The sequence below is a fragment of the Salvelinus alpinus genome, chromosome 16 (genome assembly GCF_045679555.1).
Source record: "Salvelinus alpinus chromosome 16, SLU_Salpinus.1, whole genome shotgun sequence".
Lineage (NCBI taxonomy): Eukaryota > Metazoa > Chordata > Actinopteri > Salmoniformes > Salmonidae > Salvelinus > Salvelinus alpinus.
Genome location: NC_092101.1, coordinates 15812301 through 15839154, shown reverse-complemented (window position 1 = coordinate 15839154; position 26854 = coordinate 15812301). Strand labels below are relative to the sequence as shown.

The following is a 26854-nucleotide window of genomic DNA, read 5'->3' as shown; positions in this document are numbered from 1 at the left end:
AATAGTTTTGTATTTAATATATTTTAGCCTATTTAGTTTGTCCTTATTTTCCATCTTAGCCTGTGCAATAATTACCAGGCAATTCTTTGGAATTGAGTTATCTGATGGGAACTGAGTTACTTATCTGATGTCAGATCCCCACCGACTCCATTTCCCTTGTGGATGCAGGCTCACATCTGCCCCGCACCCCAAAACACACACACACACACACACACACACCTACACACACACACCTCTGAATGCACAAGAAGGAAAGATTGGTAGCCTAGGCCAGGTATCTGCTTTCACCAGTCCAGTTTTTTCTCATCAGTGCAGAATCAGATGAACTGAACGACACAAGGAAAGGAATCTACATTAAACAAGAGATGCCCTCAGTGTGTGCCAGCGCCTCTCCACCAAGCCCTTTTCTACTTCCTCTTGGCAGATCCCCACAGCTGCTGACATAGAGATCACCAGGGCCGCTGACTGCTGCCCTCCTATTGGGCTAACCCTCTTCCCTTTTGCATGACTGGCTCTGTTATCATTTCCCGAACGATGGTGTTTTTCCTGATTTCTTATTATATCTGATTGTTGACTGAGAGCTTATACTTGTTGCAGAGAAGAAGAGAGGGGTTCCATGTAAGGGAACTGAGTGTTACAGAACATTCAGATAGAAATGTGTTGTATAAACCAGACATGATTCTCTGGTGTGTAGAACAGATTAGCTCTATACATTACATTTCTGTTATCTTAACGTTGTACCCCACTGAATGCATTTGGTGGTGGTGTTGACTTAAGGGGATTGGTATGAGTGTGACCTACTACCCCTCCACTTTCAATGGAAAACACAGCCTGAAAGATTCTCCCCATCTCTCTCTGCCAACCCAAAACAGACAAAGCCATCTCAGGAGGCCTCCTAGCCAGCTGTATTCTTCTTTATCATTAACCCATAAGCCTGACATGACATCCTTTTATTATTGAAGAGTTAGGAAACATTGGAACGTTCTAGAGGCCAGCTTCCCTTCTTTCCTGTGGCTGGGCAGGACGTGAAGGCCTCTGTGGGTGTCCCTGTCCTTGTGCTGGGATGGGATGGGCTGTGTGTTTATAGGGCAGAGCAGTACACTGTACTGTATGTAAAGGATGTGGGTAACGTAGACTGCCTGGGATAACATAATCCAGACAGCTCCGTGGCTCCCGGGCCTCCCAGGCTATCAGTCAGGCTCTGGTGACAGCAGCAGGGACAGGGTTCCATACAGGGTCCACAAACATGACCCACACTGGAGACCGGTGGGGCTTCCTCCTCCCACCGTCCCTGCTGGCCCTGTCCCAGACACTGATCGAAGGTCAGTTTTGCGTCCTCTTCCTTGAATAATATGGTTAGGTGTTTTGGTATTTTATTAGGATCCCCGTTAGCGGTTGCGAAAGCACCAGTTACTCTTCCTGGGGTCCACACAAAACATGAAAATGACATGATACAGAACATTAATAGACAAGAAAAGCTCAAGGACAAAATTACATACATTTTAAAACGGCACACATCAAAACATCTAGGATAGGACTGGAGGAGGGAAAGTTGTTTTCACAAGCAACTGCTATTGGGAGCGTTTCAACCAGCTGTGTTGGCATCAGGGGCTGTGATGTTATCTTTGAGTCAGCAGGGTGGCATATTGGAACATTACAGAACCACTTGGCTCCTAACGCCAAGGGATTTAAAGGGTCATGAAACGATAAGGCCGTACAATTTATTATTTTTAATAAACCACACAGCAGTATAGAAAAATAAACGAAGGAAAGAAATACTCATTTTTGGTCTGATTCTGCTAAAAATGCTTAACCACGGCACATTTTGGATAGAAAAACATCCAAACGTAACGCCAGAATAAGAGTTGGGTTAAGGTTGTCGTCTTGAGATGGACTGAATGACTGTGACTCTCCACTACCTAGGCTGGCATGGCAGAGTAGATGGGGATTCCCTGGCTGCCTCATCAGATTTTCTGGAGGAGGTAGTGGTGGTGAGGGTTTCAGGAAGTTTTTGCTTATTCCCTCTGGCTGAATGATAGGAGGAGGCGGTAGAAGTTATCCTGATATCCAGACCTAGGATCAGCTTACCCCCACCACCAAATAAAAGCCTTACCTTTACAAGTGGATAAAATGTCAAACTGACCTCCGCTAGTGCTGAGCGATTAGTGCTTTTTGAGGTCGTTTCGATTCTCTTTTTTTTTAACATGTTAACGCCGTTATTTCATAATGCATTTCATAATTGTATAGCTTTTTAATGTGATTTCAAGTCAAAAATAGTGATTCAATTGCCAAAACATTGAAAATATCCATTCTCTGTCAGTTCCACATTGGGTAGACACTAATATAAAAATAAGAAATTACTATGAAATAATCTAATTTATCAATTGTGTATATCACTTATTTTTTTTATTTTTTTTTATCCTTAAAGTAATAATTGTATTTCTGCTCAGGCAGTAGCAGTCAGCCAGCCACGCCATACTGTACGGTCTTTTTAGTCATCCTATTTAGCTATCCTGCAGAACTGTCTGACAATCATTTTACTAGTTCTTCAAAGTAGATAAGGTATACTTTAACCAACTGTCTCTCTCTCTTGTAGTTCTGTACATTCCTCTTATGCGGTCTATGCGGTCTGTGTGTAACCCTAACCTAAAATAGCAGGCATAAAAGTGGATCTCTACAGAGATCTGTATTTAATGACGCGATGCTCATGTCTATGCCCTAACAATGGGAGTCATTGTCCCAAAGGTGGGAAGGCAGGCATGATGTGTCAGTTCAAAATAAGCCCATAGAAACGCTTTGTGTTATTTTGGACAGATTTGCCTCCTCTCTGATCTGTATCTGAGCTTTTTTTTTAAACCGTGCAATGGATTATGGTCATTGTAGTTTCTGTGCTTAACAAGGTTGAATATTTGCTTAACCTCTCTTGGGTAGGGGGCAGTATTTTCACGTCCGGATGAAAAGCGTGCCCAGAGTAAACTGCCTGCTACTCAGGCCCAGATCCTAGGATATGCATATTATTAGTAGATTTGGATAGAAAACACTGAGTTTCTAAAACTGTTTGAATGATGTCTGTGCGTATAACAGAACTCATATGGCAGGCAAAAACCTGAGAAAAAATCCAACCAGGAACTGGGAAATCTGAGGTTTGTAGGTTTTCAACTCTTTGCTTATCCAAGATACAGTGGAAATGGGGTCATGTTGCACTTCCTAAGGCTTCCACTAGATGTCAACAGTCTTTAGAACCTTGTTTGATGCTTCTACTGTGAAGGAGGGGCGAATGAGAGGGGATTAAGGTCTCTCCCAGAGTGCCACGAGCTGAACATGCGCGTTCATGTGAGAGTTAGCTTGAGTTCCATTGCATTTCTGAAGACAAAGGAATTCTCCGGTTGGAACATTATTGAAGATTTATGTTAAAAACATCCTAAAGATTGATTCTATACTTCGTTTGACCTGTTTCTACGGACTGTAATATAACTTTTTGGACTTTTCATCCGTACTTTCCGCTGGACTTGCAGTTTAGATTTAGATTTGCAGTTTAGATTGTGTACTGAACGCGCGAACAACAAGGAGGAATTTGGACATAAATGATGGACATTATCGAACAAAATAAACATTTATTGTTGAACTGGGATTCCTGGGAGTGCATTCTGATGAAGATCATCAAAGGTAAGTTAATATTTATAATGCTATTTCTGACTTCTGTTGACTCCAACATGGCAGATATCTCTTTGGGTTGATTTGTCGTCTGAGCGCCGTACTCAGATTATTGCATGGTTTGCTTTTTCCGTAAAGTTTTTGGGAAATCTGACACAGCGGTTGCATTAAGGAGAAGTGGATCTAAAATTCCATGTATAACACTTGTATTTGTATCAACATTTGATGACTATTTCTGGAAATTGATGTGGCTCTCTGCAAAATCACCAGATGTTTTGGAACTATTGAACATAACGCGCCAATGTAATCTCAGATTTCTGGATAAATATGAACTTTACCGAACAAAACGTACATGTATTGTGTAACATGAAGTCCTATGAGTGTCATCTGATGATCATCAAAGGTTAGTGATTAATTTTATCTATATTTCTGCTTTTTGTGACTCCTGTCTTTGGCTGGAAAAATGTCTGTTTTTCTGTGACTTGGCTCTGACCTAACATAATCGTTTGGTTTGCTTTCGTCGTAAAGCCTTTTTGAAATCGGACACTGTGGCTGGATTTACAACAAGTGTATCTTTAAAATGGTGTAAAATACATGTATGTTTGAGGAATTTTAATTATGGGATTTCTGTTTTGAATTTGGCGCCCTGCAGTTTCACTGGCTGACGAGGTGAGACGCTACAGTCCCACGTACCCTAGAGAGGTTAATGAAAACTACAACTCCCTTCAGCCCGGCATCCCACATAGTTCTTGACTTGATTTCTCTGATTTCTGTCATGAATGATTTGATTTCGCTCTAAAAACATGACGCGTTGGGCTCACAAAAAAATAAAAATAAATGGAATTCTAGCCAATTAGTTGTTTAATAACCCCGAAAAATAAATACAAATGTTGGTTAATCGCTCAGCACTAATATGGGCAATGTGATTTTAGAGCCAGAGTGAAACACCTGTACTCAGCGTTAGACTTCCTGAAAAAATAAACTTGCTGAACAGAGGCTAGCCATACCTTCTACGGTTGTTGAACAATGGCTAGCCTCCATGTCTTGTCACAGGCCTGCTGTGTAAAGCTACTATAATAGTTATTTCATTTCGGTTTTGCCAGGCTGTTTCTCTTCTCCCTGGATGCCCCAGTAGGTGTTTTAGTGATATTACACAGAGTCACACAGACCAATTAATTAACATAAACACATTTAGCATCTCCGGGCTTCCACACACTGCCTACAAGCCACTGATGCAGACCTTTGGAACATCTACATTTTAGAATGTCTAATACAGCCATGTAATATAGTCTGCACCATCACAATAAATCCATTATTTATTTTAGACAGGTCTAAAGAAGCGTGATATGAAGAAAATGTTGACTTTCAGAAAGATAGAATAGCATACTCTGAGTTGTTCTTGTATTAGGTCCTGATCAGGCTATGCCAAATGGCTGTGGGCTACACTAGTTCATTTAGCAGGCAAGATTTGCTTAGAATTCAATGCCATTATTTTATAGTTTGAAGAATACAATTGAACATAGCTGAATAAAATATAAAGAATATTTTCTCCAAATAATTTGATGGAGTGCGCACATGCGGCTATTCTGTGTTAAGCAGTTAACAAAGACACAGGTCCTCCTATATGCTTAATTTTGAGTTATTTATGTAACTTTAGTTATGATACATGTTGGGCTATATGTTTTTGGTTTTTAATATATTCTAAGACTGCATGATGTGCCTAATGATTTGAAAAAAGTTGCATGAAAGGCATATGCTCTGCTTTGTTTTTTGCACTTCAATCTCTCATTCACAATTTGACAAGCACTTGATAATGCCTCGGCGCACCTCCTTATCCAATTCCGAGGCGCGTATTGGAAGAACTGTCCATTTTACTTAGTCAGCCAACAAGATGAGTAGGCCTACCGAACAGCAAAAGCACTAGCCAATGTCAGTCTACTATCCCCCATAGTACAAAAGTTGACTTTCTATTCTGTGTAAGAAATTAATATTCCAAACATAATGTGGGACAGTTGTGAGATGGGATAGCATCACAAAACCTGTTTTAAGCAATGAGCCTGACGCAACGGATGAGAACGTTTAGCTTAAAATGTTGATAAACGGTTAGGCTATTTCTTATAATTATAAGTGCAGCAATGTGCACACGGCAGTGGGCTATAAGCGTGAATGTTCCGTTAGCAGGATAACACCATTCTCAAAAGTGACCACAAATGTGAATATGCATGTAATGCTTTTATATTAAAGGTGCGTTTTATGGTGAACATTTTCTTCCCCAACCTTAACTCACGCACTGCGTATGTATGCCAGTTAGGCTCTATACCTGTTGTAAAGCAGATTAATGTGCTTCTTTTTAAAAAGTTATTTGGCCAGTTTTGTTGTGATACGAACCTTATCAATACATGTAGGCCTATGGGCTAGGCTACATGATGTGTGTGCCTATATTTGAAAAAGTCAAGAGGAAAAAGCATGCGCTTTTTCTTGCTTAAGCTGGGCATCATTCACAAGTGATGGGCTAATATTGTCACCATCACACTTATCTTGATTTGATAATGTTTTTACATATAGTAAGTGTGAAATTTGTTTGGATTTGATTCAGAATGGACCATTATCATGCACCTGTCTCAACAGGAGTACCGGAAAAATATACCTGTCATCTATGTACTTAAATAGCGAATGGAGGACACCCCCCCACCCCCCCCCACCCCCCACCCCCCCCCCCGTGATTCATTTTCATGCCAGCCAGGTAGGCTGAGCAATGTGCTTAATATTAGGGAAGTTGATAAATATAGTAGGCCTAGCCTATAGAAAGCTGCCATAACTCTTGTTTTCTCACACAATTGCATAACCTACAGAAATGTTGTGCAACATGAGCCCGATGGGCTGTCATGAGGTGTTTGATTAGATTGTCGATGACATTTGCATTGATGTCAGAGTGATTAAGGGACAATAGTGCCGAGTACCAGTTTGGTAGGCTACTAATGACGATCAGCAGCATCAGAGCTAGCAGAAGCCTAATTACTGTGACTAAACTGTCTTGTGGAATTTGACTGCCGTGTGTGTGGGGCTGTAATAAGGTCAACGTAACAGCCCTAAGAGTGAGCCCCTTACTTTGCTCTCTGACAGGGGTGCTCATTGCAGCAATAGCCGGCTGCTATATTTATGGGCTTTATTTATGGGCTTTTCATTTTTTTTTTATCTGCCGAAATTCCTCCGTTACTGGCTAACGGAAACCCTGGTGTGTGTGTATTTAATGTGTTTGTGTGAAATAGTCGGAGGTTTCAGATCATATCACTGAAGGATTGTGAAAAGGAGGCCTATATATGGGCATGAATGTGGTTTTCCTCTGCGTGTGGGTTTGGATGATGGGAAGGAGAAAACGCTGGGTTCAGCACTTAAACGGGAGAAGTGGAAGAGGAACATGTGAAGGACTGGCTTTGTGTGAGTACATGAGGATTGACAGACAAACTGGGAAAATTCTGACCAACACTCGCAGCTCTGCAGTTTCGTAAATGAGCACTTGCGCAACTTGTCCGCACTCTGAAAACCTTTTATCTCACAAAGGCCATACACTCTCTGCTACTGTTCTCTCTCTCTCTCACACACGCACACGATAAACTTCTTGCCCAATCACAGATTTCTCCATGTTTTCCCTCTGAAAACATTCTCTCTGTCTCTCTCTTTCTTTCTCCCACTCTGCCGTTTCCATGTTTTGTCCTGTGAGGTAGAGAGGGAAGCAGGATTAGGAGCCAGCCAGGCAGGCAGGCTGTGCCTGTTGAAGGCCAGATTACCATCAGTGCAGTTGGTATTCAGGTTTTATCTCTGCCTAACAGAACATAATCTTAGCTGCAGCACCGGCCGCACCGCCGGAGGAACAAATAGTGCTTTACCAGTCACGCATGCCTCACATTTATTAAGAACAATACATTCCAGTCTGCTCTGGTTCTCCTCTCTCCCTCTGTGAGTGGAGATTAGTGGAGCTGGGGGGTACAATTGGTTGGTGATTTTGAGAAGAACCGCCTCGGCCATGATATTTTCGAGAGACCGTTTCTGTTCTTTTTTTGTTTGTTATTGAAGTTATTTATTTTTTCATTTTTTCAACAAACACAACCAACCAAACAAACAAATAAACAAACAAAAAAATATTTGACATTGTACAGCATAAAAACATTGAGCATGACATTCAGACATATCCTCCAACATGGCACATATACACAGTCAAATAGTATCTCACAAGCTACAGTACAGAACTAAATGGGTTCGCAAGCATAAGTCATCACCTGCAAGTCCTAGAAACATGACAAATAAAATGTCCAGATTCTAGAATTGTTGTTTCTGCCAGTGATCCTAGCAAGCATTTGTTCATAAGATGCTACTTCCAACATTGATTGTATCTACTGTTTCAGAGTAAGAGTAGCATGACCCTTCCAAATTCTAAGGATTACTCTAGCTGCTGTAACCATACCAACAGTGATCAGTGCAAATTCCTCATTTGTTACATTAGGTAACTCTTTTCTATCGCCCAGGAGACACATTCCCGGTGAAACTGGAATTGTTAACCCCAATCATTTCTCCAGATATTTTCAAACATCCTTCCAGAAAGGTAGCTCTAATGTACATTCCCATATTGCTCTTAATGTCCCAGTCTTTCTGGCATTTCCAACACAGAGAATTGTTGTTCAGCCCCATCTTATGGGGCTAGTTGGGGTCCAATAAAACCTATTTAGTGTCTTAGGTTTCCCCCTGGCTTCCCTTATGTTTGGACAAGATTTTCAACCAGGTGTCATCCTCAATTTCACACTTAAGGTCAGCTTGCCATATTGTTCTGCCGTTTTTTACAGTCTACTCTACAGATGACTAAATATTGAGTAAAAAATGGCTGCTTTATGTTTGGGTAATTACAAATACTCCGCTATTGGGTTCTTTCCTGGATTTTGTTGGTAGCCGGTTAACAAACATTCCCTCAATTGTAAATATTTACAGAAATGTCCCTTGTCTCCCACATCATATTTTTGTACCAAATCTGAGTATGACTTTAAAACATCTTCATTGTACAGATCACCTGTAGAATGAATTCCTTACATTACCATTGTTTCCAGTACACTTATTTCCTATCCGTAGCCATGGGATTGTGACACAATGATGAGTAGCCTTGTTTTTAGATGTGAAATTCCACATATCTTGTGTACTGTTCTCCACACACCTTTTGAGTGTAACAAAATTGTGTTGGAAGTTTCAACAAACCTCTCCCCTGCAAGACTGTGACAGAAAATCAAATAAAGGTGAAATTAAAAAAATATTGGTTTCTAATCTTTTTACTGCTTCAGCCCCTTCTCTCTTCTTTTTGGACCCATGTGCTATTATATCCTTTAAGTAGTGGTTTCTTTGCAGCAATTTGACCATGAAGGCCTGATTCACGCAGTCTCCTCTGATTAGTTGATGTATCTGTTACTTTTATTTGGGCTGCAATCTGAGGTGCAGTTAACTCTACTCTACTCTAAATTTATCCGCTGCAGCAGAGCTAACTCTGGGTCTTCCTTTCCTGTGACGGTCCTCATGAGAGCCAGTTTCATCATAGCGCTTGATGTTGTTTGCAACTGCACTCGAAGAAACTTTCAGCTTCTTGAAATGTTCTGCATTGACTGACTTTCATGTCTTAAAGTAATGATGGACTGCAGTCTCAACTCAAAATTCATTATGACCTGTCCAGTGTATGCCTGCCGTTCTTCTCGTGTAGTTGTTTCTTCGCCATTGCAAACTTCTTATTCATTGCCATTTTCCTTGGACAGGTACAGGGAAAAAGACAGCCGGTGGCCTTCCCATTGAAAGCCACCCTTTTCTTTTGCGGCTTTAAGTATCTTATCCTGGGATGTAGGAAGTGGATGAGAACCGTTCTCGGCGCCCATTCTCGTCAGGCATGGTTAAGCTGCGCTGGGTTCGTTCAATTTCAAATTCGTGCCGGTCGTCAACTCCAAATCATTCTGCGATGATTGTGCACACACGAGATTAGTCCACAACCAGCCTCACTCCCCTCTTTCAGATTAACATATCTCACCATATTTATCCTACTTCTGTTCTGAAGTACTTTGACACGATTTCACAATATGTCCAGTGTCCCTCTGCCTTATACATCCTCAGTTGTATCGCATCAAGTTTTTCCTTCAGCTCGGTAGTTGTTTTTATCATGGAGACATCGGATGCAACACCCAACAAAGTCGTATTCATCTTTCCCATTTGCTCAATTAGATTCTAAAGATGTACTGATTTTATCTGGGTTTACTTGATTATTCGCGATGACTTGTTTGTTTGCTAGTCTGTGGCCTGTGAATACTGCGTTAAGCTTGAATACATTTTTAGCGTGTGTCGACATTCCAATAACGCCACTTCAGCGAGCTGTTTCAAAATGTAAATTATCTTTATATTAAACTGTACTACAAGTCAATATATTAAGACAATTGTATGCCGATGAATTTCAATATTGACATGTGGGTATTAGGAGCTCTCTTAAGTGCTGCCATCTTTTTCAGCGGTCTCAAGTGACACCCCAGTTTGTTCATCTTAATCCAAGTTTTTCTCCTGGCTTGACAGGGAAAGGTTGGTATCATCTTCCCTGGGATGAAATGGTTCATCCTGTCGGAACAAGAGCACTGGAGCTGTTGGGAGAATGAGATTAGTTCCGCTCTCCGACTGTTTATGAAAACATTACAATATGAATTGGTCAATCAATAAACAAAACGTCATAGTCGTTCCACCTCAAAAAGCACGAGGAATTTGACACCCACCATGTCAGATTGACATTTTTCTGTAGTTAGAAACCAATACGATAAGCATTTCTATAAAATAATTTGAAATGTGATTTTGATCTTGAAAGCTAATTGATTGCACCCAAATTTAATGAAATATAATATTCATTAAATAAAGTAACTTCCGATTTACAAAAAAAACTATGATTTAAGATGTGACGAATCTAAATAAATTGTCAAACAGAGCCCACCCCAATGGCCAGTATATACTATCAGTTCTCAGTGTTTGACAAACTGTATGAAGCTGCAACGTGGATTATTGTTTATTCATACTATGAAATGTATTCTCAGTGAATTTGGTATGTTTCTCTCCCCCTTGGTCAGAGAAATTAGCTATTGAAGCCACTTGCATTTTCCCCATAAATGAAGTGCAAGTAACAGGTTTTGCCCACTAGATGCCACTGTTCCTGCTACTGCCCTTTTATCCATTTAACCAACTCTCCTTGAATGGTCCAACAAGAGGCAGCTCTCTGAGAGGGCTATCCCTATGGTGAAATTCTCATATGAAGCCCAACAAATGTGAGACAGTCAAACTTCAAGTTTCTCGGCATACACATCTCAGAGGAGCTGAAATGGTCAAACCACGCGGACACAGTGGTGAAGAAGGGATGACCGCAACTTTTCAATCTCAGGAGGCTGAAGAAATGTGTCCTGTCCCCGAGGGCCCTCAGTGTTATACAGGAGCACCTGCCTGCCCTCCAGGAAACCTACAACACCAGGTGTTGCAGGAAGACCAAGAAGGTCATCAGGGACCCCAGCCACACGAGCCATGGACTGTCCTCCCCGCTTCCATGACTCGGACGCAGGCAATATAGGAGCATCATAGCAAATACTGAAAGACTGACCAATAGCTTCTACCATCAGACTGCTGAATAGCCATCACTAGTCAGCTACATTCTAACCCTATCCCTTTCCTGCACTTCCCACCCCTGCAACCCTGTGCATGTGACTAATCTCTCTAAATCTAGGAGAAGAATGCAGGATGGGTTGTGTTATGTTACATAGTGTCTTGTTGCCTAGTTTTTATTGTAAGAGTTTGAGGCCCTCCTATGTGTGAGTTCCTTGTGTGAGGAAGGAATTTATCACTAAGTCTGTGTTCCCACTGTAGGAACTGCTGAGCAGTTGCGGAAGGTGGGTGTAGTATGTGTCTCTCTTCGGAGCGGCCTCTGGTTACGTTTTGTTCCTCCTTGTTTACTAATCACTCATCTGCCGGAACAGCCACATTTCTTGGAATGATAGTGGGGTGAGGGGAGAGCGTGATTGGTGGAGGAATGGAGGGGGGAGAGTTTCCATGGATCGTCTCTGCTTTTCTCCCCCCGTTCTCTTCTATACACACCAAACTGCAACCGTTCCACTTAGCTGTCCACAGGGCACAACTTCAAGAGGCTAATTTCAGAGCTTAAGTCTGATCTTGCCCTAGCAGAGTTAACACACACACACACACACACGCTGATACAACCAGGAGAGTAATCACAAAGCTACCAGTAAACACTGATTAGCTGAGTGCTGTGCCCTTGAAAAAGCTCTCTATAGGAACTCTTTACCACCCCCGAGCTCCACACACACACACACAAGCGCATCACCACATCCTGCTCCTCTGACCCCGTTTGTGTAAACACACACAGACCCACTGGCAGATGCGAGGGGCAGTTGTTTTCCATTAATGTTCTTTCATTAGTTATGAGTGTATGTTATGCTCTGATGTATGTTTTGGTATTTTATTAGGATCCCCATTAGCTGTTAAGAAAGCAGCAGCTACTCTTCCTGGGGTTCACACAAAACATGAAACATTACGTAATACAGACCATTAATATTCATTTAATTAATTAATAGACAAGGACAGAACTACATACATACAGTGCATTCAGAAAGTATTCAGAACCCTGCCCTTTTCCCACATTTTGCTATGTTACAACCTTATTCTAAAATTGATTAAATAAAAATGTTCCTTCATTAATCTACGCTACCCCATAATGACAATGTGAAAACAGGTTTTTAGACATTTTTGCAAATGTATTACAAATAGAAAAACAGATACCTTATTTAGAAAATGATTCAGCACCTTTGCTATGAGACTCAAATTGAGCTTTCGTGCATCCTGTTTCCATTGATCATCCTTGATGTTTTTAAAACTTGATTGGAGTCCACCTGGAGTAAATTCAATTGATTGGACATGATTTGGAGAAGAACACACCTGTCTACATAAGGTCCCACAGTTGACAGTGCAAAAACCAAGCCGTGGCTTCGAAGGAATTGTCCGTAAAGCTCAGAGACAGGATTGTGTCGGCACAGATCTGGGGAAGGGTACCAAAACAATTCTGCAGTATTGAAGGTCCCCAAGAACACAGCAGCCTCATCATTCTTAAATGGAAGAAGGTTGTGACCAAGACACTTCCTAGAGCTGGCTGCCCGGACAAACTGAGCAATCGGTGGAGAAGGGCCATGTTCAGGGATGTGACCCAGAACCCGATGGTCACTCTGATACAGCTCCAGAGTTCCTCTGTGGAGATGGAAGAACCTTACAGAAGGACAACCATCTGTGCAGCACTCCTCAGTAAAAGGCACATACAGTTGAAGTCGGAAGTTTACATACACCTTAGCCAAATACATTTCAACTTAGTTTTTCACAATTTCTGACATTTAATCCTAGTAAAAATTCCCTATTTTAGGTCCGTTAGGATCAACACTTTATTTTCAGAATGTGAAATGTCAGAATAATAGAGTGATTTATTTCAGCTTGTATTTAACTTCATCACATTCCCAGTGGGTCAGAAGTTTACATACACTCAATTAGTATTTGGTAGCATTGCCTTTAAATTGTTTAACTTGGGTCAAATGTTTCGGGTAGCCTTCCACAAGCTTCCCACAATAAGTTGGGTGAATTTTGGCCCATTCCTCCCTACAGAGGTGGTGTAACTGAGTCAGGTTTGTAGGCCTCCTTGCTCGCACACGTTTTTTCAGTTCTGCCCACAAATTCTCTGTAGGATTGAGGTCAGGGCTTTATGATGGCCACTCCAATACCTTGACTTTGTTGTCCTAAAGCCATTTTGCCACAACTTCAGAAGTATGCTCTGGGTCATTGTCCATTTGGAAGACCCATTTGCGACCAAGCTTTAACTTTCCGACTGATGTCTTGAGATATGTTGCTTCATTATATCCACATCATGTTCCTACCTCATGATGCCATCTATTTTGTGAAGTGCACCAGTCCCTCCTGCAGCAAAGCACCCCCACAACATGATGCTGCCACCCCCGTACTTCATGGTTGGGATGGTATTCTTCAGCTTGCAAGCATCCCCCTTTTTCCTCCAAACATAACGATGGTCATTATGGCCAAATAGTTCTATTTTTGTTTCATCAGACGAGGACATTTCTCCAAAAAGTACGATCTTTGTCCCCATGTGCAGTTGCAAACCCTAGTCTGGCTTTTTTATGGCAGTGTTGGAGCAGTGGCTTCTTCCTTGCTGAGCGGCCTTTCAGGTTATGTCGATGTAGGACTCGTTTTACTGTGGATATAGATACTTTTCTACCCGTTTCCTCCAGCATCTTCACAAGGTCCTTTGCTGTTGTTCTGGGATTGATTTTCACTTTTCGCACCAAAGAACGCGTCTCCTTCCTGAGCGGTATGACGGCTGTGTGGTCCCATAGTGTTTATACTTGCGTACTATTGTTTGTACAGATGAACGTGGTACCTTCAGGCGTTTGGAAATTGCTCCCAAGGATGAACCAGACTTGTGGAGGTCTACAATTTTTTTCCTGCGGTCTTGGCTGATTTTATTTTGATTTTCCCATGATGTCAAGCAGAGGCACTGAGTTTGAAGGTAGGCCTTGAAATACATCCGCAGGTACACCTCCAATTGACTCAAATAATGTCAATTAGCCTATCAGAAGCTTCTAAAGCCATGACATCATTTTCTGGAGTTTTCCAACCTGTTTAAAGGCACAGTCAACTCAGTGTATGTAAACTTCTGACCCACTGGAATTGTGATACAGTGAAATAATCTGTCTGTAAACAATTGTTGGAAAAATGACTTGTCATGCACGAAGTAGATGTCCTGTAGTTTGTTAACATGACATTTGTGGAGTGGTTGATACACTTAGGTTGGAGTCATTAAAACTTGTTTATGTAAACTTCCGACTTCAACTGTAACAGCCCGCATGGAGTTTGTCAAAAGGCACCTAAAGGACTCTCAGACCAGGAGAAACAAGGTTCTCTGGTCTAATGAAACCAAGATTGAACTCTCTGGCCTGAATGCCAAGCGTCACGTCTGGAGGAAACCTGGCACCATCTCTACGGTGAAGCATGGTGGTTGCAGCATCATGCTGTGGGGGATGTTTTTCAGCGGCAGGGACTGGGAGACTTGTCAGGATCGAGGAAAAGATTAACCTAGCAAAGTACAGAGATCCTTGATGAGAACCTGCTCCAGAGCATTCTGGACCTCACACTGGGGTGAAGGTTCACCTTTCAACAGGACAACGACCCTAAGCACACAGCCAAGACAACGCAGGTGTGGCTTCAGGATGAGTGACCTAGCCAGAGCCCGGACTTGAACCTGATCGAACATCTCTGGAGAGACCTAAAAATAACTGTGCAGTGCTGCTCCCCATCCAACCTGACAGATAAGCTAAGCTTCATACCCAAGAAGACTCAATGCTGTTATCGCTGCCAAAGTTGCTTCAACAAAGTACTTAGTAAAGGGTCTGAATGCTTAAATAAATGTGATATTTAAGTTTTTTTATTTGTAATAAATGTGCAAAATTGTATACATATTTTCTTGCTTTGTCATTATGTGTGTAGATTGAGGAGAAAATCAATTTTAGAATAAGGCTGTAACAAAATGTGGAAAAAGGCACACAGCCTACATGTCTGTACATACACACATTATCTAGGTCAAATAGGGGAGAGGTGTTGCTTTTGTTGTTTTTCTGTTCATTTGAGCAATATGAGATGGGTGTTCCATGCAATAATGGCTCTATATAATACTGTACTTTCTTGAATGTGTCCTGTATGTTCCTGGGTCGCTCCACGAAATGGGTGACTTTTGCGTCCCTTTGATATTTTAAATATACATTTTGCCCCAATATTGAATTTTAAAAGCCTGTTACATTAAATGAAGTGCCCTTTAATATAGACCACATAGAGAATTTAATTAAACAGATTTTAACATGTCCATTTTGACATGTCAACTGTGTCACTTCTAGGAAGATTTCCCACTTAATCCAAAAATGTCTCCCAAGTTTCACCATCATTGTTAAAGCCCTAGTTAGTTTCTGAAGATTATTATTGATTTCATGTCATTAGTTACTAATTTACGTCTGTCCCTCATTTTAAGATCAACCCTGTTACGTGAACTGAACTCTCATTTTAATATGTTGAAACTATTCCTTTTGAAATATATTTTTAGAAAGAAACATTGAACATCTAATAGTCAAATCCTAGTGTAAAAGCAGGTGATCTGGTTCTACTCTTTTTTTTGCCGTTTTCCTGGTGTTTTGTGGTGAAGAACTGAGCCAGCCAAGCATAATACGTCAATCCTGTTACCCATAGACATGGTAGAAATGTTTAAACAATAAATACTTTTTTTTTTAAATGAAGCTTTCATTCAATTGCCCCGCCCTGTTGCACACAACAAGCTTACATTCTCCCTAACACAAAGATTTATTTCTGATTTGACATGAAAATCTTTACCCTGTTACGGTCAACGCTGTTACTTTATTTGGTGCTTAGACACTTACTATAGTCATTTTATTTAACCTCTTGGGATGGGAAAAACTCTTTATTTTATGAAGTCGAACATGTGCTCTTTATGGCAGAATGTTAAAATAAAAAATATCACCGAATTGGTCACCGACTTGGTGGAACGACCCTTCTACTGTGCTGGACAGTGTATCCTACATGCTGTCCCTGGTCAGTCTTTTTTTAATTCCATGGTTTGTATCAGTCTTGGGCTGCTGGCTCATCTTTGGTTGGAGCTGCTGCTCTTGTTATGCACAACTGGGCCTAGTTGATTCTTGGGCCTCTGGGTGGTTCCACTAAAAAGAAGTGTGGGGTTGTGGGAGCCTCTACCAATGACTGACCGTCCAATCATACTGTGGGAAAACTATACACATACTTATCTACATATGTATTGTATTTATGTACTCACTCACACGTACAGTACATGAACTTACACATGCATAAACAAATACATTTACGAGGGCACGTCTTACATCACTTATCAGGCACAAACGCACTGCATATGTTTTACTATCATTGTGGGGACCTAAATGTATTTCCATTCAAAAGCCTATTTTCCCAAACCTAAACCTATCACTTACTCCTAACCCTAATTCTAACCTAAAATAGCGTTTGTCCTCGTGGGGACCTGGGAAATGCCACAAGGGAGAATTTTCCTTATTTTACTATCCGTTTGGGGATTTCGGGTAGCCACAAGGATAGTAATATGCACACACACGCACAGTGTCGGGTTCCAGACAGTATCTCCTCCATGGTGCTCGTCTCACTCTGATTTAGGTCAAATTTGTTCTCGTGAAATCATCATGCATATATTGCGTAAAGAATTTTCAAAACATACACAAAGCAGTTTATGTACACTTTTCTTTCGGCATTGTATCTCTTTCTAATCATAACATTGCTTTAAAGGGTACTACTGTATAAACCAAGTAATAATTTCACAGTACAAAGATTTTTAAAAGTGTCCTTTTTATTATACCCCACTGAATTTGCTGCAACATGAGAAGGGTCCATCACTAAGTTGATCCAGAAAGGAGAGATCTTACTAACATGTTTTGTCTGTCGCCCTCTCTGTGTCTCCAGGACCTGTCCTGCATCGATGACCTCTCCAACAACTCTCTGTTCTCCTCTCCGGCCGACTCTCTGTCAGAGTACGCCGATGCCCAGGACTTCATCCACGCAGACAACCTGGCCCACGTGCCCACGCTATGGGACATAAACACACCAGCACAGAGCCAGCTGGAGGTGAGGGGACACGACTACAGACTCCCTCTTACTTAAAAAATAATAAAATAAAAAATAATAAGTCATCTAGCACACACCCACTCTCTCACATAAGCTGTTTTCTTTTTCTCACACAAAACAATGAGATATTCATCAGCACATACATGCGTCACCACACACTACTACCTAGATAAAAATAGCTCTGCCAACTAACACCACTATGTTCATACCCACACATACATGCTCACTCTAAAAACAAGACCAAGTGTCTGTGTGCTTAACACTCGACAGCAATTCTCAAATACACGTCATGTACAGTAGGTAAATGTCGCCTCTAACCACTGATCCAGGGTCAGATATGTTTACAACCCATCTCCGGGAAGAGAGAATGTTAGGGAATATGACTCAGAAGTGGGGGAAATGTTATTTGTTTGAGTCTTTGTGTTTTTCCTATTGATTCTATTGTTGTTATTTTCTCCATTATTTATCATTATGTATTCTACACACTTTCTGTGCTCTTTGTTGCCGCTGGCTTTCACTGACAAGCTGACATATCACTTATGTTGTTGTTCCAGAAGTTCTGACATTCATGACTCACACGACTCGGGTGTGACTTGCATCTTTTCATTTGGTTTGAATGTTGTTTTTTGTTTGTTCTCCCTGCAGCTAAATGCCAACAGGTTTCAGGGTTTGAGCAGTTTGGAGGATATCTCTGCCATTATCAGCACCCCACCTTTGGGAGGATACCAGGTAGCCTCAACCCTCCAAATTTAATCCGACCTAAATTAGTCAAGTGACTGGCTGAGGCCCATTTTGAAAAGCACAAGAATGTGGAGATAGAGTCAAAACTGACTGCATCATTTTAAATATGCGACACTAACTTACAAATAAGTTTGGCATAACTTTAAACCCACATGAATTATTGCTGCCTTTTTTGCGGACGTTACAAAAATAGGTTTTGAAATATTGTGTAAATATATTGAGTAAAACAGTCGGTTTTGTTAACTTCTCTGTCACTCTTAGTGAGCCCCTCAAAACAATGAAGTCTATTTCTCTAATCTATCCACTCAGGCTCTTAATGACCTTATTAACGAGCATCAGGACAAGTAATTGCAGGTCAGCTAATTATCAGTTAATTAGCTCTGTCAACCCTTTGACCTGTAACCATCCACCATGATTTAGACCTTAAAAAAAAAAGAATTCACCTCATATCTATCTTGTTTCTGTCTTGTCCAGTTGGTTGAGGTTATTTTACTTATCATCTTCCTCATCCGCACTGATCTGAAAAGAAAAGAGGGGCATTTGCTTTCACTTGTCCAGTTTTATCATATCAGTGTAGATGGACAGGAGGCAAATAATAGACATGATATGAACTACATTACCCATATCCCTTTGCTTATGCAGGTTCAGAGAACCCAGACTCCGGCAGAGGAGGAGGAGGAGGAGGAGGAGACAGAGGAGCTGGGACATGTAGACACCTACGCCGACTACAAACCATCCAAATGTATGCTTCCCGACACTACTCTCAAGACACAATATGTCGTCCTGGTTGCTGTTTTTGTGTTTTTATGTGGAAGGAATTTGAATTTTGCAATTAATCATATTTTTCAGTGACATTAGTACACAACTACTCATACAGGAAATAATAATATAATCTGATACTGATAGTTAGTCTGTGAGGGATTTAGTAAAATGTTGCCTGTCTGTTCAATCTTTAAATGATCTCCCTCTTTTGTCCTTCCTCAGCCACCATAGGGATCTCCCACCCAGACATAGTGGTGGAGACCAACACGCTGTCCAGCGTCCCTCCTCCTGACATCACCTACACTCTATCCATTCCTAACCTCACCATCAACTGTGGCCTGCTCTCTGCCCTGCAACTCGAGGCCATCATCTACGCCTGCCAGGTAACACTCACCTTTATCATCTCTGACCTCACCCGTCTGGTCTGGCAGGAACAAGTTCAAGTATGTTTTAGAAACTGTATTTACAGTTATCTTCAGCTGTGCTTTTGATATCTCTCTGTGTAAGTTGTTCAATAGTATGCGGTGGTTTTATTAAATGCCTGTCTTTTATAAGAGTGTCGACTAAATGACTACAATGTGAAGTGTTAGTTACCGATAATGTGTGTACAGGAACAAGTTCAAGTTTGTGCTTGGAAAATACAGTGTGTGGTTCATAAATAAAGGGTATATTATACAATGTCTTAACTCTTTCTACTGTATTGCCTACTTTAGCTGTGGAGTTTATCTCTATGTTCAGTATTTGTTCAATATATTATGCTGCTGTTTAATTGAATGCATGTATTGTAAGTCACGCTGTCTATTAAATGACCTCAATATGACATGTATATGTTAGGCATAGTGTATGTCTGTATACACATATGAACACCGTGCTCCATGTGTGTTCCCAGCAACATGAGGTGATCCTGCAGAACAACCAGAGAGCAGGCTTCCTGATAGGAGACGGGGCCGGAGTGGGGAAGGGCCGTACGGTGGCCGGCATCATCCTGGAGAATTACCTAAAAGGAAGGAAGAAAGCACTATGGTAAGACACTGTATTCCTTATACTATTACTCTACTCAATACATTACCCAGCCTAGCTCTGTTTCTCCCTACCTTATATCCTACCATTACGTAGGTGGGCGTCTCCCTGCCTAATAGATTTAAGTTTGAGTGGTTTCGATTGTAAAACGTTAGTTGTAATGGATATTGCATCAGGCTGGGGCCTTTGTGACCTGCATTAGAAACCATCAATGAAAGTCAGTGCCATTGATTACTACCAACTCTGAAATAAACCTGTTTCACTTGTGCGTCATGCTTGTTTTGTAAAGATGCACTCATTCTCCTCTTCCACCCCTCAGGTTCAGTGTGTCCAATGACCTGAAATACGACGCAGAGAGAGATCTCAAAGACATAAATGCTCCCACTATTCCTGTGCATGCCTTAAACAAGGTTAGACAATGAGAAAGGAATATGTCAAACAACCATTACAATTACTGTATGGTGTCTTCTGAGGTTCAGTAAGCACAAATGCTGTCTTGTTTAACCTCTGCTTGTGTCGCTTTCTGTAGATAAAGTATGGCGACACAGCTACCTCAGAAGGAGTCCTGTTTGCGACATACTCTGCTCTGATTGGGGAGAGTCAAGCAGGAGGGCAGCGCCGCACCAGACTCAAGCAGATCCTGGACTGGTGCAAGCCCGGCTTTGACGGCGTCGTATCCTTATACACTACCACCTTAGTCACTATTAACCTGATATCTAATTGTAGATGATCCAGGTCCGTGGCTCTATCAGGATTTCTGTCTACGTATAGAATTGTTGTACATTGAGCTTTGTGTGTACCAGTCAATGCACTGGCCATCCTAGAACTACTGCATGTTCTAACCGCTATTACTGAAGCGAGCCCTAAAATAAGAACAAATACGTCCTGATGAAATTGCCCGTCTAGCATGGCCATCTAGTCCAGTGACTACCAATAATCCTTGAACATAAGTTTAGCTCAATCAGCATGTTTACGCTGGGCAGGTTCACATTGTAGCAGCGTTTTCCCCTTGACCATGTTCCTAGATTGTGTTTGACGAATGCCACAAGGCCAAGAATGCCACATCCACCAAGATGGGCAAGGCCGTGCTGGACCTGCAGCACAAGCTGCCCCTGGCCAGGGTGGTTTATGCCAGTGCCACAGGTGGGCCTTTCTCACACTGTACCTGGACCTCTGTCTTCTTTCACTATCGCTCTTTCTCACAATGCCTGTACTTTAGGACTGTTTGTCTACTTGTTCCCGTCTCAGTTGTCCCGCTTTATCTCATTCAGCCTGTTTTTGTCTTCCCTCTTCCTCTCTCTCCCGGTCTTTCTTTCAATTTTTCTGGGTCTCGTAGTTATACTCGTTCTCTCTCTCTTGCTCTCTCTGTATCAATATCTCACCCCTGCTTCTCTGTCGCCCTTCAGGTGCCTCTGAGCCAAAGAACATGATTTATATGAGCCGCCTGGGGATCTGGGGCGACGGCACACCTTTCAAGACCTTTGATGATTTCCTGCACGCCATCGAGAAGAGGTCTGGCCTCATTCCACACGCCCTTTTCCTGATTTATATCACTATCTTATTATTAAAATGTATATGATTATCTATGTTGTAAGAATAACATCTTGTAATGGTTTGGCTACCAGACCAGTCCTGGTATTTAGAATACAGCATAGCTGACAGGCTTTGTGGTTTGGATTTTTGGTTGACAGGGGTGTGGGCGCCATGGAGATTGTTGCCATGGACATGAAGGTGAGCGGGATGTACATCGCCCGGCAGCTGAGCTTCTCAGGGGTGTCCTTCCGCATTGAGGAGATCAGCCTGGACGACGACTTCAAACTGGTCTACAACAAATCTGCCAAACTGGTGAGCGACTGAGAAGACGTGTGCATGCGTGCGTTAGGTCCGGGAATTGCCAAGGACCTCGCGGTACGATGATATCACGATACTTAGGTGCCGATACAATATGAAATGAGATTCTTACGATTCTATATGTATTGCGATTCAATACTGTGATTTTATGTTCCAAACATATTGATCACTATATGTATGTAAACTCAGCAACAACAAAAAAAGTCCTCTTACTGTGAACTGCGTTTATTTAAAGCAAACTTAACGTGTAAATATTTGTATGAACATAACAAGATTCAACAACTGAGACAAACTGAACAAGTTCCGCAGAAATTGAATAATGTGTCCCTGAACAAAGGGGGGGTCAAAATCAAAAGTAATAGTCAGTATCTGGTGTGTCCACCAGCTGCATTAAGTACTGCAGTGCATCTCCTCATGGACTGCACCAGATTTGCCAGTTCTTTCTGTGAGATGTTACCCCACTCTTCCACCAAGGCACCTGCAAGTTTCCTGATATTTCTGGGGGGAATGGCCCTAGCCCTCACCCTCCGATCCAGCAGGTCCCAGACGTGCTCAATGGGATTGAATTCCGGACTCTTCGCTGGCCATGGCAGAACACTGACATTCCTGTCTTGCAGGAAATCACGCACAGAACGAGCAGTATGGCTGGTGGCATTGTCCTGCTGAAGGGTCATGTCAGGATGAGCCTGCAGGAAGGGTACCACATGAGGGAGGCGGATGTCTGCAATGACAACGAGCTCAGGCCGATGATGCTGTGACGCCGCCCCAGACCATGACGGACCCTCCACCTCCAAATCGATCCCGCTCCAGAGTACAGGCCTCGGTGTAACACTCATTCCTTCGACGATAAACGCGAATCCGACCATCACCCCTGGGTGAGACAAAACCGCGACTCGTCAGTGAAGAGCACTTTTTGCCAGTCCTGTCTGGTCCAGCGACGGTGGGTTTGTGCCCATAGGCGACGTTGTTGCCGGTGATGTCTGGTGAGGACCTGCCTTTACAACAGGCCTACAAGCCCTCAGTCCAGCCTCTCTCAGCCTATTGCAGACAGTCTGAGCACTGATGGAGGGATTGTGCGTTCCTGGTGTAACTCGGGCAGTTGTTGTTGCCGTCCTGTACCTGTCCTGCAGGTGTGATGTTCGGATGTACCGATCCTGTGCAGGTGTTGTTACACGTGGTCTGCCACTGCGAGGACGATCAGCTGTCCGTTCTGTCTCCCTAAAGCGCTGTCTTAGGCGTCTCACAATACGGACATTGCAATTTATTGCCCTGGCCACATCTGCAGTCCTCATGCCTCCTTGCAGCATGCCTAAGGCACATTCACGCAGACGAGCAGGGACCCTGGGCATCTTTCTTTTGGTGTTTTCCAGAGGCAGTAGAATGGCCTCTTTAGTGTCCTAAGTTTTCATAACTGCAACCTTAATTGCCTACCGTTTGTAAGCTGTTAGTGTCTTAACGACAGTTCCACAGGTGTATGTTCATTAATTGTTTATGGTTCATTGAACAAGCATGGGAACAGTGTTTGAACCCTTTACAATGAAGATCTGTGAAGTTATTTGGATTTTTATTAATTATCTTTTGAAGGACAGGGTCCTGAAAAAGGGCCGTTTCTTTTTTTGCTGAGTTTATTTTAGATTCTAAGTAGCCACGCTTTGCCTTGATGACAGCTTTGCACACTCTTGGCATTCTCTCAACCAGCTTCATGAGGAATGCTTTTCCAACAGTCTTGAAGGAGTTCCCACATATGCTTTTCCTTCACTCTGTTGTCCAACTCATCCCAAACCATCTCAATTGGGTTGAGGTCGGGTGATTGTGGAGGCAATGTCATCTGATGCAGCACTTTTAACAAGGCAAACCTGTTAATTGAAATGCCTTCCAGGTGACTACCTTGTGAAACCGGTTAAGAGAATGCCAAGAGTATTTTTGGTTACTACATGGCTCTATATGTTATTTCATAGTGTTGATGTCTTCACTATTATTCTACAATGTAGAAAATAGTAAAAATAAAAACCCTTGAATGAGTAGGTGTCTAAACTTTTGACTGGTACTGTATGTGTGTGTATATATATATGAGAGAGAGAGAGAGATCTGATGCAGAGAGATGAGAGAGCATGTGAAAATGAATTCTGATCAGTCATGGAAATAAAAGTGCTTAAAGCAAATTGGCTCCCTATTTAAAAAGATGGAGAGTAAGATATGAAGGACAAATACTGGTGTTTTGGTGCATGTATCACCAACTAGCGCAAAAATAATATATTTAACTTCAGATTTTTTTTCGCCCCCCATCACTAGTGTGCGTGTAGGTAGGTAGTGATGTGTGATTTGTTTTTATGTGGAGAAATGTGAGCGGTGACTGCATTTGTTTGTGTGTAGACTGTGTGATTGCTAGTAAATTTACCGGTGTGTGTGTGTAGGGATGTGTGAATTGTGTGTAACTGCCCTGTTACAAGTCACTTCACATCTTTAGACATACTGTATGTGTGTGTCCTCCTCAGTGGGCGGAGACTCTGGCCGTGTTCATGCGTGCAGCGGATGAGCTGTGTCTGGTCAGCAGGAAGTCCCTGTGGGGTCAGTTCTGGTCGTCTCACCAGCGCTTCTTCAAATACCTCTGCATCGCCGCCAAGGTCCGCTGCCTGGTGGAGCTGGCCAATAAGGAGCTGGAGGCTGGCAAGGTGAGACTGACCAGCACGTGTATTAATTAATTCATCCTTTATTTAACCATGATTGTCATTTAGATGGGAATCTCTGGCCAAGAGGCGTTAAATCTGCATTTGAATGGGCAAAGAAAATAGACCCATGTTTTTCCTTGTTGATATGTTTAAGTGTGACGCTCTGCTCATGTCTTGTTTCTCCCCTCCCCAGTGCATTGTGATTGGTCTGCAGTCTACAGGAGAGGCCCGAACCAGAGAGGTCCTGGATGAGAACGATGGACACCTGGACAGATTCGTATCTGCAGCAGAGTAAGTCTTGTGTCCATGGCTCTCTGAAGCCTTGGTTAAGTGCAGTATTGGAGCAAATTGATCTTTCTCAGCCCTGACTCAAACCTCACACACACAACACCACAGCTTTCATCTAGTGTAACCGGGACTTTTCTGTCTGACGCGCCTGTGGTTTTCACATGAATCATTTGTCTGTTGCCGGGTACATTAGCGGCTCCTAGTTAAAAGACATTCCATTTGTCACTCTCCAGCTTCAGTCAAAGGTTTAGTCAGAACCCTTCACTTTTCTCAAACACCACTACCTGAGGGTGTAGGATGAATCTTCCCCTAGACACTGATCCAAATTCAATGAATCTCTTTTCCCAGCTAATGGTTAAGGGCTAGGATTTGGGGAGGGTAAGCTGATCCTAGATCTGTACCTGCAGTCATGTTCTACCCGGGAGCATTACTTGGTGTCAGGCTGGAAATTACCCTCTCTGTCTGTCTGGACAGTCTGTCTGTCTGGACCGTCTGACCCTGGGAGACATGAAATGTATATGATAAGGTGAATCAGAGCTTGTCACTCACATCTCTATAACCCATCAGAACTATCCTGTCAGCCTTCCACAGTGGTAGATTCAGATGATAACTGTCTGTCTGTCTGGTCTTTTCTCCTCAGGGGGGTGTTCAAAGCTCTGGTACAGAAACACTTTCCCTCTGAGAAACCGAGGAGAGAGAAAGCGCCTGGAAACAAGAGAAAACGTACGTCAACTAAAATACTAAAAGCTCTGTGCTCACCTTGTGAGGTGCTTTGTCTAAATTAGCATTTGTGTTGTCAGGTCAAGAGTTTGCGTATATAACAGGGGTGTAACGGTATTAGTACCGACCATACGGTACGGGGACCTCCCTTCTGTCCACAACTCAAACTAATACATAAAAAAACACAAGGCCTATGGGATGTGCATATGCTGTGTTGTAGGCCTCTGCCTCATGAGTAAATCTAAGATAATTCTATTATAACAACTAGAGCCTATGCGCATGTTGTAATCAAAGTTTAAATCTTAATTGGCACATTTCAAACTGTCCTTTTGTGAGGCGCAGACGGGAACTAGTTCTGTACGAGGTTGAGTGGTTTGCGAAATCTTGGCTTCCCAGTAGATTACAACGACGATGGACAGAGAGTTGTGGATAACAGATTAACAGTATGACGCCACGCTCAATGAGAATAGCCTATGCAGCTGCCAACACCTCAAATATGTTGACACATTTACATCGACATCATCCCTGTATACCGGAGTAAGACGGAAACGCTAACATGATGACCAAACCAGCTCCGCGCGTGCATGTTAATTTTGTCTATCCCTACCGGACATGTTCATGACACACAGTTTAAAATACCAAAACCAACTGTGAACCAACTAAATTATGGTCGAAACACATATAAAACATAGCTAGCTTACTGTTGCTAGCTGATTTGTCCTGCGAGATTAACATTGGGTTGTTGTTGTACCTGAAATGCGTACAGTATGGTCCTTGAGTCACACAACATTGTGTGTTCTCTACACCGACATTTTATCCAAAGATAAAAGGGGAAACCTAGTTACTTTTTAGTTCGTTTTTCTTTGATTAATCTTGTCTCGTTCATTCTTCTTCTGTGGATTTTATATGGCGGTTGGCAACTTTAAGGTGCATTACCGCCACCAACTGGACTAGAGTATGGACCTCGTTCATCGTTCAATCGCCCATGTGGGTATATGCTCGGAAAAAACAATGAGTAGATGGGAGAGACTTGCATTGGGTCAAGCGTTTAAAATAGAACTAAGTCCTATTATAGCGCCTGGCTATGCAGACGCCCATTGACGTGCGCGAGCAGTTTGGATGAAATGATTGAGTGCAGGCGCATGCAAGGCGGGTGGTCTGATCAGCGTGTCAGAAACAACAACACAGCATAGTCTCCCCTCTACAACACAACATAGTCTCCCCTCTACATTCAATCAGCCCTTGGCAGCTGATTCTGACTGGGCCAAAGAAATTACAAGAGCGATAGGTAGGCTATGTTTATTTTATACACCGCAGATATGCGCCCATTCTCGGTGGTTGAGAATAGGGGGTTTTAGCACCTTGTGAAA

At 42.3% G+C, this 26854-nt stretch overlaps 1 protein-coding gene across 4 annotated transcripts in view; it reads left to right on the top strand.

Annotated features, from left to right (window-relative positions):
* LOC139541000 (protein strawberry notch homolog 2-like) overlaps positions 1–26854 on the top strand; it is a 113291-nt gene that overhangs the window by 75210 nt on the left and 11227 nt on the right. For 3 of the 4 annotated variants that reach the window (XM_071345139.1, XM_071345141.1, XM_071345142.1), the window contains 13 exons: positions 17272–17433; positions 18079–18162; positions 18817–18916; positions 19159–19319; positions 19826–19959; positions 20276–20366; positions 20486–20629; positions 20982–21099; positions 21363–21468; positions 21648–21801; positions 24303–24479; positions 24670–24767; positions 25405–25487. In XM_071345139.1, coding sequence (XP_071201240.1) covers positions 17272–17433; positions 18079–18162; positions 18817–18916; positions 19159–19319; positions 19826–19959; positions 20276–20366; positions 20486–20629; positions 20982–21099; positions 21363–21468; positions 21648–21801; positions 24303–24479; positions 24670–24767; positions 25405–25487 — 1612 coding nt within the window. The remainder of the gene's footprint in view (positions 1–17271; positions 17434–18078; positions 18163–18816; positions 18917–19158; positions 19320–19825; positions 19960–20275; positions 20367–20485; positions 20630–20981; positions 21100–21362; positions 21469–21647; positions 21802–24302; positions 24480–24669; positions 24768–25404; positions 25488–26854) is intronic. The other variant, XM_071345140.1, reaches the window with a different exon arrangement.